This window comes from Microtus oregoni, unplaced genomic scaffold (genome assembly GCF_018167655.1).
Source record: "Microtus oregoni isolate MIOR12 unplaced genomic scaffold, Mior012 000040F_ref0000088, whole genome shotgun sequence".
Lineage (NCBI taxonomy): Eukaryota > Metazoa > Chordata > Mammalia > Rodentia > Cricetidae > Microtus > Microtus oregoni.
Window position 1 is genome coordinate 964,998 of NW_024543207.1, and position 14,922 is coordinate 979,919.

Below are 14,922 nucleotides of genomic sequence, written 5' to 3' on the forward strand. Positions count from 1 at the left end.
CTGAGTTGTCCCAAAGATACTCAGAGACACAAGATAGGACTCTCAGAGTAGAGTGGTACATGAGGTAGAAGGACCATCCTGCTATATCTACAGACACAAACCTCACTTTTGGGTAGGGCAGGGATTTCTGGGGTGTTCATAGACACCTGATCATACTCAACTAATTTGCTGTGGATGTAGGAATAGAGTACTATGACTGTCCAGTGAGAATCTAAGTTCTGACTCTGGAACCAAAGTTTCACACTAATGTAAGCTAAGTACTTAGAGCAGCTAGACATCCAGTGACCTGCTCATGCCCTTAGTTAATGGGTAGGATTTGGAGATTTGGAAGTAGAATCAGATAGAAAGAAAATGTAGACGTGTCCATAGATATGACTATGGGTTACTCAATTTTCAAAAATTCCTACACCATCCCACCAGGCCCACACACCTGTCAGGAAGTGAAGAGTTGGTTGGCAGCAAGAGGTATCCATTTGGCTTTGCTGAAGGAACAATGATTTAAAAAAGCCTTTTATTAGTGTCTACTTTTTGTGGCTTAGAGCAGGTATCTTTATATTCTCCTTTACAAAATCACTTCACTTACTTGAAACAGAAGATTTGATTGTGTTGAAAGCTGCTTGATGTGATGACCTCATACTAAATATATGGAGTAAAGGTTAATTAAATGGATGGAGTAAAGATTAATTAATTAAATTGATTTTTCCCTCTTTCATCCCAAAGTATAAAAAGGCTTGGAAAAAGTTAACTGAAATTCTACACATTCTCTTGGCCTACTGCTTTATTCCTTCACAACTAGAATGCAAAGAAAACCAACACTGGCTACCATGTAACTGATACTTGTGGTTGCAACTATTATACTAATGGGTCATTGACAAGTTATGTGTATGACAAGTTAGTTTTAAGTGTATGAAATTCAAATGTAACAATAAGAGATACTAACTATTCAGATTTAATGGCTAACAGGAGAAATGGAACAAGTTTTCCTCAGCAAAGCAAGCCTGATCTCTGTTACAGAAGGCAGAAGAGACAATCTTGCCTGAGGTCTGATACCTAATAACCCTACTCAATGCTGCATGCTAAGCTGTCTGTTCCCAGCAGGATGCACCCTGGGCTCTCTATCTGCCTAGCCTACCCTAGTAGTGTTTATGTGAATGTAGGGCAAAGCATGTCTGTTTCTAAAGACTCACAAGGAATGTATGAAAAATGCAGATGAGATACTGCAACATACACATTGGTCTGAATGTTGAGAAAGTCTATACTTGCAATCAGTCCAGTCAGACCAAATAAGCCAAGAATAGACATTTATCGAGAATTGTGACCTGGGCTTCTGTTATAAAGTCACTTCCTGGAGCCCTCCATTAGTATTCATTTCTCTCACCCAGTACCATTTCTCACAAGAGTACATGTTCCTGTCTGATATAAGTTCATTTATTGCCCTCCCTCAAACAGAAGCACCTGAGCACAAGCAGTTGACATACTTGGCTCACATGAATATCTAAAGTCAAGAATGGTGCCTCTTAGGTGCCCATGGAGGCTTGAAGAGGGCATTTGATTTCCCAGAACTAGAGTTATAGACAGCTGTAAGCCACCTGATGTGGGTGCTGGGAACCAAACCATGGTCCATTGAAACAGAAGCAAATATTCCTAACTGCTGAGACATCTCTCCAGCTCTTCCATTTTTTTTTTTTTAAAAAAAAATAAGGATAGAGAAAAGATGTCCTTTTCTTCAAGATGGAGGTAAAAAAGAGCTTGGTCAGGAGCTATAACAGGTACTCACACCTACTTCCTGGTCACATTCCCAGGCCCAATATGGCCATGACACCTTTAGGAGTTTGGTTGGTAAGGCTAGTAGGTGTCCACATACTCAGGTAACCAGTGAGAAAAACCTTCATGGGTAATTGTATCACTGTCTCAGAAATACACAGCCACCACTGGACAAATATGCACCATGTCTTGTATCAATGTGTTGTCTAGACTATGGTGTGTTATGGAGTTCATATTTCATGGACATTAAGTACAAATACAGAGCTTTAGCCAGGCAGTAGTGGTGCACGCCTTTAATCCCAGCACTCAGGAGACAGAGGCGGTAGGCAGTCTCTGTGAGTTTGAGGCCAGCCTGGTCTATAAGAGTTAGTTCCAAGACAGGCTCCAAAGCTACAGAGAAACCCTGTCTTGAAAACCAAAAAAAAAAAAAAAAAAAAAAAAAAAAAAAAAAAAAAAAAGCTTCACAATTGCAGCATTATTATGGCACTGACCAAAACAAATAAGAAATGAGAATTTTTAATGTTTGTTATTTTTCAGATATTGAAATGTAATATAATTTTGGTTATCTGTAGTACTTTGAGATATACCTCACTATAATATATGACTATGTGGTTCATATTAATTGTTAACTTGATAGGATTTAGAATTGCCTAAACCTTTGGCAGGTTAATGAGCAAGTTTCTAGACTGAGTTAACTGAGTTGGGGCAACTTATTCTGAATGTGGGTGTGGTACCATCCAATAGGTTAAGATCTCAAGCTGAAAAAAAAAGGAGAAAGCAAGCGCCACCAGGATTTATCTGTCTCTTGACTGTAGAAGCAGTTTGACCAGGTGCTTCATTACCACTGCCTCGATGTCTCACCTTTCACAAAGGGCTGCCACTTCAAAATGTAGGTAAAAATAAACTTATTTCCTTAAGTTATATGCTTTTGTCAAAGCCATGAGAAAAATAATTAATATAAAAAATTGGTACTGAGAAGTGGGACTATTGCTGTGATAAAGCTAACCACATGGTTCTTAGGCCTTGGAAACCAGTTTGCAGGGAGAATGTGGAATAGTTTGGAACTTCAGGTTAGAAAATTCTCAGAAGTTGGGTAGTGGTGGCACACGTCTTTAATCCCAGCACTTGAGAGGCAGAGGCAAGCGGATCTCTGTGAGTTCGTGGCCAGTCTGGTTTAAAAGAGCTAGTTCCGGGACATTCTTGACAGCTACAGTGAAATCCTGTTTTGAAAAACAAAAAACAAAAAACAAAAAAAAAAACAAGAAAGAAAGAAAGAAAATTCTTAGAATACCACAAGCAGAGCTTAATAGGCCAGTCTCGTGTCTGGTGGGAATTTGGAAGAATAAAATGCTGACAGAAATGTAGGTGGTGGAGGCTTAGCTCATGAGGTTTCAGAGGAGAAGAATTCTACTAGGCACTGGGCTAGAGGTCATTTGTGTTATCTTCTGGCAAAATAGTGGCTGCATTCTACTCTTCGGTGAGGCTGAATTAAAAAGAAATAGGCTAATTTGATTGTGGAGGAAATTCCAAGATAAGATATTACCCAGGCTCTTACCTATTACCCAGGTCTACAGGAAGAAAGAGCAAAAGCAGAATGGATAAATAAGTAAATTGCCTCTTAGCAGGGAAAGGACACAGTTTAAAGTTGTAGATAGATAAGGTGGGCGATGAGAAAGAGCTGTAATTGTTAAAAAGATTAGCACTATTAAAGAGAAAACTTAAACTTTGCACTGGGAAAATAGGACAAGCGCTCTAGGAAAGATTCTAGCCATTAAAGGCTCCATATTGTGAAAGCCAAATTCTTTTGAAAGAAAAGCACCTAAACTGAGAATGACTGACAACCACAGCCTAGGGAAAAATTTCCTCAGGATCAGCCTGGAAGGTACACAGAGGCTGATACTACTATGGTCCAAGGTGCCAGGCTCAAGCTGGCAGCATAATTTGGCAATCTTGTCCATGTGGTATTGGTTCTAAGGAATGGAAGATGAAAGAAAAAGGTAATCAGGGAAGACCACCACTGAGACCAAACAATGTGTGGTATGGTTGGTCCTCTGCTAGGGGACCCTGAGGGGCTACTGTATGAAGATGTGAAGCTGAAGTCCAGTGGAGATCCCAGAATCTTGGAGATGCCAGGATCATGATACTTTAGCAAGGAAAGCTGTAGGCATGGAGTGGGGTCATCCCAAAAGAAGAACTTTGTGCATTGAGCGATAGGCTACCCAAGTTATTTGGAACTGAAATGATTCTAGCAAGAATTTGGTGTTTTCTTTCTGGGTATTAGTCTTGTCTACCTTTGCTTCGCCCCAGTTACTTCCTTCTGGACTACAAATGTTTAATTTGTGACACTATAAGTTAGAAGTGCATAACTTGTTTTTTAAAATTTTATTTTATAGAATATCATAGTTAAGATAATGAACTGTGTCTTATAAGAGGCTCTACATTTATACTTTTGAGCAGTTTTGGAACTGTTAAAGATTATGTGGACTTTTAAAGTTGGACAGCATTTTTCATTATGGGATGGTTATGGTGGAAAGTTATGGCTTTAAAGCTATGTTTAGGTATGAAATTGACAAAGGATAGACTGACAATGACTAATATCAACTTTACAGAATCTAAAATTTCAAAAGAAACAAATCTTTGGATATATCTATGAAAGAATTTATAGGTTGAATTAAATGAGGAAGAAAGACCCACCCTAAATTTGGGTAGCACTATTCCACAAGCAGAGATCTTGGACTTAAAATGAAGACAGTAAGCTGAACACCAGCACTCACTTTTCTCTGCTTTCTGAATGAAGGAACGGTACAATCAGTGGCCTCAAGTTAGTGTTGCCATGCCTCTCACCCCAGGATCTACTACTGTACAAAATAAATTCCTCCTTCCTCAAGTTGCTTTTATCACAGAAATGAGAAAAGTGACTAATAAAATGAACTGACTCAATGTAAGTGTCTTGAAGAACACATGCCATGCTAAGCTCTCCCTCCATACCTGGCTGCCATGTCATGCACAAAAGAGACTGCAGGCAGCCACCATTTGCATTTTGGTCACTGTAATTCCTGGCCTTTTACCAATGCCTCGATAAGCCTTGGAAGCCTCTATGGGGACCTTTCATCTCTTTTATCTGTTTTTGTCTATCTCAGTAATATATGGAACTAGATTATTGTTCCCATGAGGCACTCTTACCTTTGTAGTTGCTTGATTTGTAGCAGTGACTTTCTGAGGGACTCTTCCAACTGAGAAATCTGAATATAAATAAGATCCCATTATTAGATAGACTATGCCAAGTGGCAGTTCAGAGAACACTTTGGTTTGTCTACAAATGTGACATTTCAGCAAGCCTAGCTCATCAGGATCTTTGTACAGAGCTGAGTCAGGTCAGAGCTCTAGAGACTGGGGACCCAGCTCAGTCTCCACAAGGCAGTAGACCTGAACTAGCCAGTAGGAGCCCAAAGCATGAAGCTCTGCTAGGTACTCCTTAGAAATTCTGATGTCAAGTCTTAAACATGTCCTCCTTTACACAGATGATTTCAGAATGCAGTCTGTAACATGTCAAGATTTAGATCTGGCGTTGTCACGAGGCACTGGGAAATGTCAAGGGGTAGATTTAAAGTCTTCAAATTTATAGTGGTGTATGTAAAACCTCTCATTTGCTAAGAGGTTTAATAAGGTAATACATATCAAATGAGTAACCAAGGCTAGACTGGAAGAAGCCTCTAGGCTGGATTTTGGGCAGCTGTAGAAAGTGCTGTGGATAAAGCAGTGGATATCAGAGTGAGGACAGTGAACTGTGCACAGAACCTGAGGGCCCTGCCTGCCTGTGTCATCTGTGTACCACAGTCGTGGACTGGGAAATGCTTTCTAGACTTGATAATGGGTTCTCAGAACTCTATGGACTTATAAATAGGATCCTCTCACTTCATTTATTATAGAGCTTTTGGAGTTTTTTTTAAAAAAGGACTTTTATGTAAAAAACAAGAGGGGTGAGAAGAGAAGCCTCTGGGCTACTCTCATGTTCCTAAGGCCCTAGTATTGGCCAGTACAGATGAGGGAGTCCAGGTGGACAGAATAGTTAACTCTGTGTAGTCTGCCCAAAGCAGAAGGGCTCCTAGGCAGGTCAGGCAAACAGACTGATGGTCATAAGAAGTAACCACCTCCTCAACTGGAAATGCTAGTGAACCCTATTCAGATCATGGACTCAAAGTTGGATATAGTGGCACATGCCTTTAATCTCAGCACTCAGGAGGCAGAGGTCGGGGGATCCCCATGAGTTTGAGGCCAGCCTTGTCTACAGAGAAAGAGAGCGGGGCGGGGGGTGGAGTGGGGGGTGGAACTTGAACTATAACAATATGACATTGAAATTACAAGATCAAACAAATAAAGAAGAAAGAGTTTATTTCATTTACCTTTTCTTGATAGAAGGCCACCAGTCTCCTTCTGTGTTTTTCTTGAAATTCTGAAATCTAGTAAGACAACACATTTCAGCTGCTGAGGGCACAAAGTCATGGCATATCTCTTGTGGAAGCTGAAGGCTGGAAGAAACTTTAAGTGTGGGTTGCAGCATGTTCTGTTTTACATGTACTCCCCCAATAGACCTGCATCTCTTCCCATGGGGACAGTCACAGATTCCCTGGATTTGTTTGTGGTTAGTGTCTGACCAGAGTAGACACATAGTTTAGATGCTTCAGGAGGAACAGAATGCCAGAAGGTTGTCAAATGCAAAGGCAGGTAGGCTTATCCAATATGAACTCTAAACAATAAGGCTCTTTGTCTCTGTAGCAGCCTTCCTGTTTAAGATGTTCCAATGGTGTGCTTACTCTTGTAGTAAGTAAGATAGAATACATGGTTCCACTTTGAAGGTAGTGATTATCTAAGGAAGGCCTTCTGCCTGGTGAATAACCTTAATACATTGACTAGGGCAGGATTGGAGAGGTGGAAAGAGCTGAAAGAAGGAAGTACAGCATGGTGAGTAGCCTTGTATGGACTGTTAGAGCCAGCTACATCCGAAGCCAGCACCATCCCTACCTTCACACTCACAGGAAACATCATATACCCTATGTGATTTGAATTGGGATTTTGAGAATGGCAGTGTGAACAAGTGAGCAGGCTCACTCAAAACAAGAAAGCTAATTGATGGTTTGAATAATGGTGTCAACTTAGCTGAGACATTAAACTGTCACTCCTTCACCTAAATCTGCCACCACTCAGTGCTGGTCCACAGGTATAGGGTGATATAGGTAGAGATTAATACTTTAAGGTTCCATATGTCCCTCTAAGTAATAATAGCACAGACACAAAGGTGGTATTCATTCACCACACAGCTTCCCTTGGATCATAGTAGCATCAGCAGTATAGTTCTGTTGTGGAAAGCAACAACTCAACAGAGCATGCAACTCATCCACTGTGAGCGCCTACTCCTAGGGATGGGACTATACAGGGCATGAACCTTCAGGTCAACAGGGACAATATCCTCCCTATACCTGAGCTCTGGCTCTACATTTTACATGTGGCTTAAGTCTGAGTCTCCAAAAAGAATCACAGTGTTTGGGACATGACAGGGACAATCAAAAGACTGCTGCTTACATAGATAAGTATAGACTTCATTGAGGCCATCCCTGTAGGAATCCTCACTGGAGTAACAGTCAATATCCTTGAGCATATTCCTCAACTGTGCAAGCAACTCTTGCCCCTCAAAGTCCAGCACCAAGGGCCTTGTCATGAACTTTCTCTTTACCTGCTTGGATAGCCCTGATTTTCCAGCTCCTAATATCCATGAGAGAGACTTAGCGATAGATCCTCTTTCCCTGACTGGAAGCCTGCTGGTGTCATGCTTGAACAGGGTAAAGTTATGTTTGGGGGATTTTCTTTTCCTTCAATTTTCCCTTCATACTGTGTAAGGCACATGACATTATCCATGTTCTAGATTTGACCTATGGGCCAGGTGGAGCTGGAAATTGTTCTGGCAGCAGACTGATGTTCCCAATTTCTGTTAGTAACTAAAAACTTGCCAGCTGCCTATCTTCTACTTTCTTCCTCAGTACACCCACACTGGTAACAAGAGAGAAAACTTAATTTGCTCTGCCACATTCTCAAGGACCCACATTTCTGTAGCATGTGTCAACACCAATCAGGATGTAGGCTTCCAGTGGGTGGACACTGGAGCCTGGAAAGGCCTGCTCATGAGGAATGCTCCCCTTGCCATGGCACAGTGAGTTTTATATAAGGACCCTGGTAAGAGCAGCTTTCAGGACTATGGAAGATTCCGGTCTCTTCAGTTGCAGATTTGACAGACACAACTGCCCCTAGGATACAACCAAATGGAAAGCAGTACTGGAACCAGTCCTGTCATGGTGATGGCCTGGCAATGTAGATGACACTAGTCCAGAGAGTCTCTTATGATAATGGGAGCAGGCAAGACCCCAAGCATCTGTGTCACTGGGTCTTCTGCCTGCCTGGACTCTTCCAGGTCTGTAATCTCAGGTTGTCTAGGAGTTGTGGTTTGTGCTCCAGGAGGGGTTGTGCTCTAGAGACTAGAGGGCTAGAAGTGGCCTCACAAGCGAGACTACATTCATAAAACAAACAAACAAACAAACAAACAAACAAATGGACCACGAAACCTGGAATGGTGGCACACAACTGTATCCCAGCATCTGGAAGGATGAGGTAGGAGAATTATGAGCTTAAAACCAGCCTTGGCTGTATAAGAACTTCTATGCTAGTTTATAAATAATGATCTTCACCAACTCCACATCAGACAGAGGTCTGATCTCCAAAATATACAAGAAATCAAGAGATTGGTCATCAAAAGAACAAATAATCCAATAAAAAAATGGAGTACAGACCTAAACAGAGAACTCTCAATAGAGGAATCTAAAATGGCTGAAAGACACTTAAGGAAATGTTCAACATCCTTAGTAATCAGAGAAATGCAAATCAAAACAACTCTGATATTCCATCTTACACCTGTAAGAGTGACCAAGATCAAAAACACTGATGACAACTTATTCTGGAGAGGTTGTGGGGAAAAGGGAACACTTCTACATTGCTGGTGGGAATGCAAGCTGGTACAACCCCTTTGGATGTTAGTGTGGTGATTTCTCAGAAAATTAGGAATCAACCTTCCTCAAGACCCAGTAATACCACTTTTGGGTATATATCCAAAGGATGCTCAATTATGCCACAAGGACATGTGTCCAACTATGTTAACAGCAGCATTGTTTGTCATAGCCAGAACCTGGAAACAACCTAAATGCCCCTCGACCAAAGAATGGATAAGGAAAATGTGGCACAATGGAATACTACACAGCAGAAAAAAAATAATAACATCTTGAATTTTGCAGGAAAATGGATGGAGCTAGAAAACATGATTTTGAGTGAGGTGACCCAGACCCAGAAAGAAAATTATCACATGTACTCACTCCTAAGTGGTTTTTAAACATAAAACAAAGAAAACCAACCCATAAACCACAATCTCAGAGAACTTAGATAACAATAAGGACTCTAAGAAAGACATACATGGATATAATTGACATGGGAAATAGAAAAAGACAAGATCTCCTGGGATAAATTGAAAGAGGGCTGAAGGAGAGGGGAGATGCAAGGAGGGGAGCAGAGAAAAATGTACAGCTCAATAAATATCAATTAAAAATTATTTTACTAAATAAAAAAAAAGAAATATAGTTGGCATCTGTGGGGGTATAATGTCTAAAGGAGGGTAGATCTAAGCTAAGTTGAGCTCATATGTATCTCAATGTCACAAAAGCATACACAATGACATAGATCAGAGATAATGTCAGCACTGAAACCTTTATGATAAACTATTTTACAAGTGAGATAATTAAAAAACACTAGAGAAGCAGAAGATATTTTCACACTCACCTCTGCAAGCGACTGGTTCCAGAACATTTACTTCACAGGGTCTCTGAGGTAATGTGCTCTGGGTATCACCAAGTCAAGCCTCAAAGTCGCAACTCACCTGAGAGGTTTCCTGGGAATACTTCTTACACAGACCATCTATGCTCAGAAAGAATGCCTGGATATTGGAGTTAGTCTAAAGAGAAAGCAAATGACTATGTAGAAACTTCTGGCCACTAGTTAAAAAACTGTATTTGAAGATCTACAATTAACTATGCATACATAACACAAACAAACAGCAATCCACCCCTGAGAAGATAACCACTCCTCTAAGGAGCATGCAGGGCAGTGGCACCCATTGGCAGTACTGAGCCACCCTGGACCACATGTCCCTCTATATCCATTGAAAATGTGCTTCAAAATGAAGGTAAAAGTTTAGGGTGACTTTTTTCCAGACCCCCCCCCCCAAAAAAAAAATCCAAGAGGATTTGTCACCAACAGATCAATACTAAAAGCAAAAATAAAGGAATTCTGTGTGGGGAGGAAACAATCACCGACAGATCACAGAGTGTGGGAGGTAGCAGAGAGCAAGAGAAGAGGAAGCATGAGGAAATTCAACCAAGGATTAGCTATGTGTGGAACTGCTGTGCTGTTGGTGTAGCATGAAGTAAGAGCCAATATTCCATTGAGAAGGGAAAGCATGGTAAAAAGATCAATGGACTGAAACCACCAGAGGTCCTTGCATAGCTAGGAAAATCTAAATTAGTTGAGTCTTTAAAAAAGATTTTATTTTTATTTTAGTGATGTGTGTGTCTGTGTGTAGGTATGTTCACATGAGATCAATGGAGCCAAAAATTAGCTTTCTGAAAATGCTGAAATGAGTTCAATAGTACTTAATACACATTTGGCAAGGGTGCTCAAGAAGAAAGGACTCACAATAGTCACTAAAATTAGAAAAAATACAGCAATGTGTAGAGGGAGGCACATGGCTGCAATTCCAGCACTTGGGAGGCAGGGGTAGGCAGACCTCTTTAAATTTGAAGCTACCCTGGTCTACATAGCGAGTTCTAGGACAGTCAAGTCTACATAGAGAGACTCTGTCTCAAAAATCCAAAATAAATAAATAAGTAAAACAAAATAAAAGAACACCATTCCAGACCTTATATACCTGTTTTGAGGTACATAAAAGTGTAATTGATACTGAAAGCTTAAAATTCTAAGTAATCTCTATGGCTTCAGAATTTTAACTGTACAAAAATTCATCGAGATGTATAGTTTGTGGCTGGGTTTGAGTGGCTTTGTTAATCTAGCCATGCAGTGTTTCTATTTTTGAGTTCATTGCAATAAACTTATACATACAAACATATGTACATAAACACATACATACATACACACACACATACATATCCAGGCTGGTCTTGAACTAGTGACATAGCCCAGCCTGGCCCTGAACTCCTGTTTCTGCCTCCTAAGTGCTGGAATTAGAGGTGTGTGCTACCACTCCCTACTCTAAGAACTTTTATGACATTATTAACTATGATTTCTCAAACTTTAATATGTAATACAGGAAAGGAAACTTTCAACTTCAACTTGTATATGAATATGGGTGCAAGAATAATGAATATGAATATGAGTCCAAGTAAAATAATAGCAAATTCAATCTATCTACAAAAGTTGAAGTATGTCATTATAAGCTGACTCTATTCTTGGAATCTTATGTGGGTTTTTTTAATTTTAAAAGTAAATGAAGGGGTAAGAAAGTTGACTCAGTGGTTCCTAAAACCCAGGTTTGGCAGTTCACAATTATCTGTGTAGATGGAGTTTCTGCCCTGCCTGGTCTCACAGCCATTCAGTCCCAATAAAACACACAGAGGTTTATAATAATTATATAATTTGGCCTTTTAGCTCAGGCTTATTATTAACTAGCTCTTACAACTTAAATTAACTCATAATTCTTACCTATGTTTAGCCACGTGGCTTGGTACCTTTCCTCAGTGCAGTGTTCTCATTTTGCTTCCTCTGCAACTGGCTGGTGACTGCAAACTGAGCCTTTCCTCTTCCTAGAATTCACCTAGTTTGGTCACCTCACCTATACTTCCTGCCTGGCTACTGGCCAATCAGCATTTTATTAAGCCAATACAAGTAACAAATCTTTACAGGGTACAATAGTATTTCCCACAGCATACCTGTAACTCCAGCTCCAGGGGATTCAATATCTCTGGCCTTTGTGGGCACAGTACTCATGTGCACATACCACATACAGACACATAATTTTTTAAAAAGTAAATGTATTCCCCATCCCACAAACAAAATATGGTAAAACACAATATTATCAAGAGTTACAGAAAAGTAATAAATATAGTTATTTTGATTATATACCTAATTCATGATTTTAAAAATACCTTTTGCAAACTAGTATAAACATACTTGGTGAAATACTAAAACCCTGATCACCAAGTTAAGAGAGAGACCAGGGTACTTGCTGTAGTCAGCATTTCTACACAGCACTACAAGGAGTTCCTGCCAATGGCTGCATATACGAATATTCTAGAAGAATAGGATCTTTAGCAAAGTCACATTTTTGAAAAGTGTATTCACTTATTTTCCATACCGACCAGTTTCCCCTCCCCCCTCTCCTCCCATTCTCTCCCTCCACTTCCTCTTGCCCCTCCTAATCCATGCCTCCTTTGTTTCTGTTCAGAAACGGGCAGGCCTCCCATGGGCGTCAACAAAGCATGGCATAACAAGTAGTGGAAAGACTAAGCACCTCCCCTTGTATTAAGGCTGAGCAAGGCAACCCATTATGAGGAATAGCTTTCCAGGAGCCAGACTAGAGACAGCCCCTGCTCCCATTGCTAAGAGTGCCATAAGACCAAGCTACACAACTGTCACATATATGTAGAGGGCCTATGTCAGTCCCATGCAGGCTCCCTGGTTATAGGTTCAGATTCTTTAAGTTCTTATGAGCCACGTTAGTTGTTTTTTTCTGTGGGTTTTCTTGTGATATCCTTGACCCTTCTGGCTCCTGCAATCCTTCTTCCTTCTGTTCATCAGGATTCTCTGAACTTGGCCTAATGTTTGGTTGCTGTGGGTCTCTGCATCTGTTTCCATCAATTACTGGATGAAGGCTCTCTGATGATAACTGGGGTAGGTAGTCACCAATCTGATCATAGGAGATGGCCAGTTCAGGCTACAAATCCACTATTGCTAGGAGTCTTAGCTGGGGTCATCCTTGTATATTTGTGGGTGTTTCCCTTGCATCAGGTTTCAACCTGACCCTGAAATGTCCCCCTTCCAGTAATCTCTTTCAGTCCTCTCTCCATCTATCCACTCCCAAACCCAATCCCTCATGTTTCCATCCCCACCTGGCCCCCAGTCTACCCAGGAGATACATTCTATTTCACCTTCCCAGGGAGATCCATGCCTCCCCTCTTGGGCCCTCCTTATTATCTAGCTTCTCTGGGTCTGTGGATTGTAGCCTGGCTATTCTTTACTTTTCAGCTAATATCCACTTAAAAGTGAGTACATACCAAGTTTGTCTTTCTGGGTCTGGGTTACCTCACTCAGGATGTTTTTTTTTCTAGTTCCATCCATTTGCCTGCAAATTTCATAATACCATTTTCTAACAGCTGAATAATACTTCATTGTGTAAATGTACCACATTTTCTTTACCCATTCTTTGGATGAGGGACATCTAGGTTGTTTCCAGGTTCTGACTATTACAAATAAAGCTGCTATGAACATAGTTGAGCGAGTGTCCTTGTGGTATGATTGAGCATCCTTTGGGTATATGTCCAAGAATGGTATTGCTGGGTCTTGAGGTAGCCTGATTCCCAATTTTCTGAAACTGCCATATTGATTTCCAAAGTGGCGGCACAAGTTTACATTCACACCAGCAATGGAGGAGGTAACACAGAATTTTTTTTACAGACTAGTAATGAATGCATAGGAGAAGATGTTTTCAAAGCTGCTCTGGTAGCTCTTTAAAGCAATCAACACCTAAGGACAGGGCTACTACAGTTTGCAGGCCTCCAAGGAGAAGCACTTGTAATTTTCTGAAAGGTGAGAGAGCTCCTGAATAAAACACACCCCACATTAATGGGTTAAATGAGCCTTACTGGGTAGATGTCAATTATCCCTTAATAAGTGCAAAATAAAAATGCCAGTGAGTGAAGGGGAGGGAAAGGAAGAGGTATTTTCATAATCAGATTATTTGAAGTAGGAAGACCTACCCTACATCTGGGCCGCATCTTCTAATGGCAGCCTATATAAAAAAAAATACACAGTAGAAGGAAAGTTTTCTTTCTGACTCTTGGAAAGTTCATTTATGCCATTGCTAAGGCATTTCTTAACCAGTATTAGAACTAGGTTTTTCAGGATTCCTACCTAGACTGATGATCAGCAGCTCCTCAGGAATCCTCCAAGACTACAGCACCAGATTTGAACTGCTGAGATATCTAGCCTTATGGACAGAAAAATCACCAGATTCTCAGCCTTTCCATTGTGAGACAGCCACTGTTGGGCTACTCTGGACCACAGTTTTTACAACGAATCATTCCTCCAGTGGAATACCCCGAACACCACTATTATTGTCCACGTCACTATATAGGTTCTCAGGCAACATATGGTCCTTTTTTTCCAGGTCTGCAACCTATTAACTAGGAACATAAGGAACATTTTTGGGCCGTCATCATGGCCCAATATAATGGGACCTAGGTAAGACAGAGAAGAAATGCTAAATGGCCCAGAGATAAAAAAACACGGGTCTCAGGGGGTTCATTTTCTGTAGATCTTTTCTAGACCTTTGCCTTCTGAGGCATGTTTGCCTCTTTATCTCCATTCGGGGTTTTGTCTGCTTTCGGGTTCTGCAAGGTGAATGAGCACAATGAGTTTCCCTTACTCAGACTGGTCTTTATTGTTACAGTCATGACTATATTGCCAGAGATTTTCCAGTCTCATTACGCATCTGTCTCCTTAAAGCTACCTATTCTTTTCTACCTCTGAATGAAAGCCAGATATATTTCACTTGAACTCATTCTTCCTTGTGGTCCTTCAGGAAAAAAATTCCAAATAAGACATCCTTCTTCTTAGCTCTGAGGTCACCAGAGGTTTTCTTTCCAGAGGCCCAGTTGCCTCCCTGACTCTTACAGGCATCTGACTATTACTGCATTGGTATTGTATTGCATGTGTGAACTAGTAGTGGCCCATTTTAATGGCAAACAAGTCAACACATAAATATGTCTCCTGTAAGAATATCCAGGTGCACCTTTTGAATAGCCTGGGATTTGCTGATAAAAACTGTTTATA

General features: G+C 40.7%; 1 protein-coding gene across 1 annotated transcript in view; it reads right to left on the bottom strand.

Moving 5' to 3' along the window:
• The window catches only part of Rnf212 (ring finger protein 212), a 40,569-nt gene that overhangs the window by 17,126 nt on the left and 8,521 nt on the right, over positions 1–14,922 (bottom strand). Inside the window, exons 3-7 of the mRNA XM_041632244.1 lie at positions 9,737–9,811; positions 6,168–6,224; positions 4,948–5,006; positions 584–636; positions 431–482 (exon numbers count right to left, since the gene is read on the bottom strand). Coding sequence (XP_041488178.1) covers positions 431–482; positions 584–636; positions 4,948–5,006; positions 6,168–6,224; positions 9,737–9,811 — 296 coding nt within the window. The remainder of the gene's footprint in view (positions 1–430; positions 483–583; positions 637–4,947; positions 5,007–6,167; positions 6,225–9,736; positions 9,812–14,922) is intronic.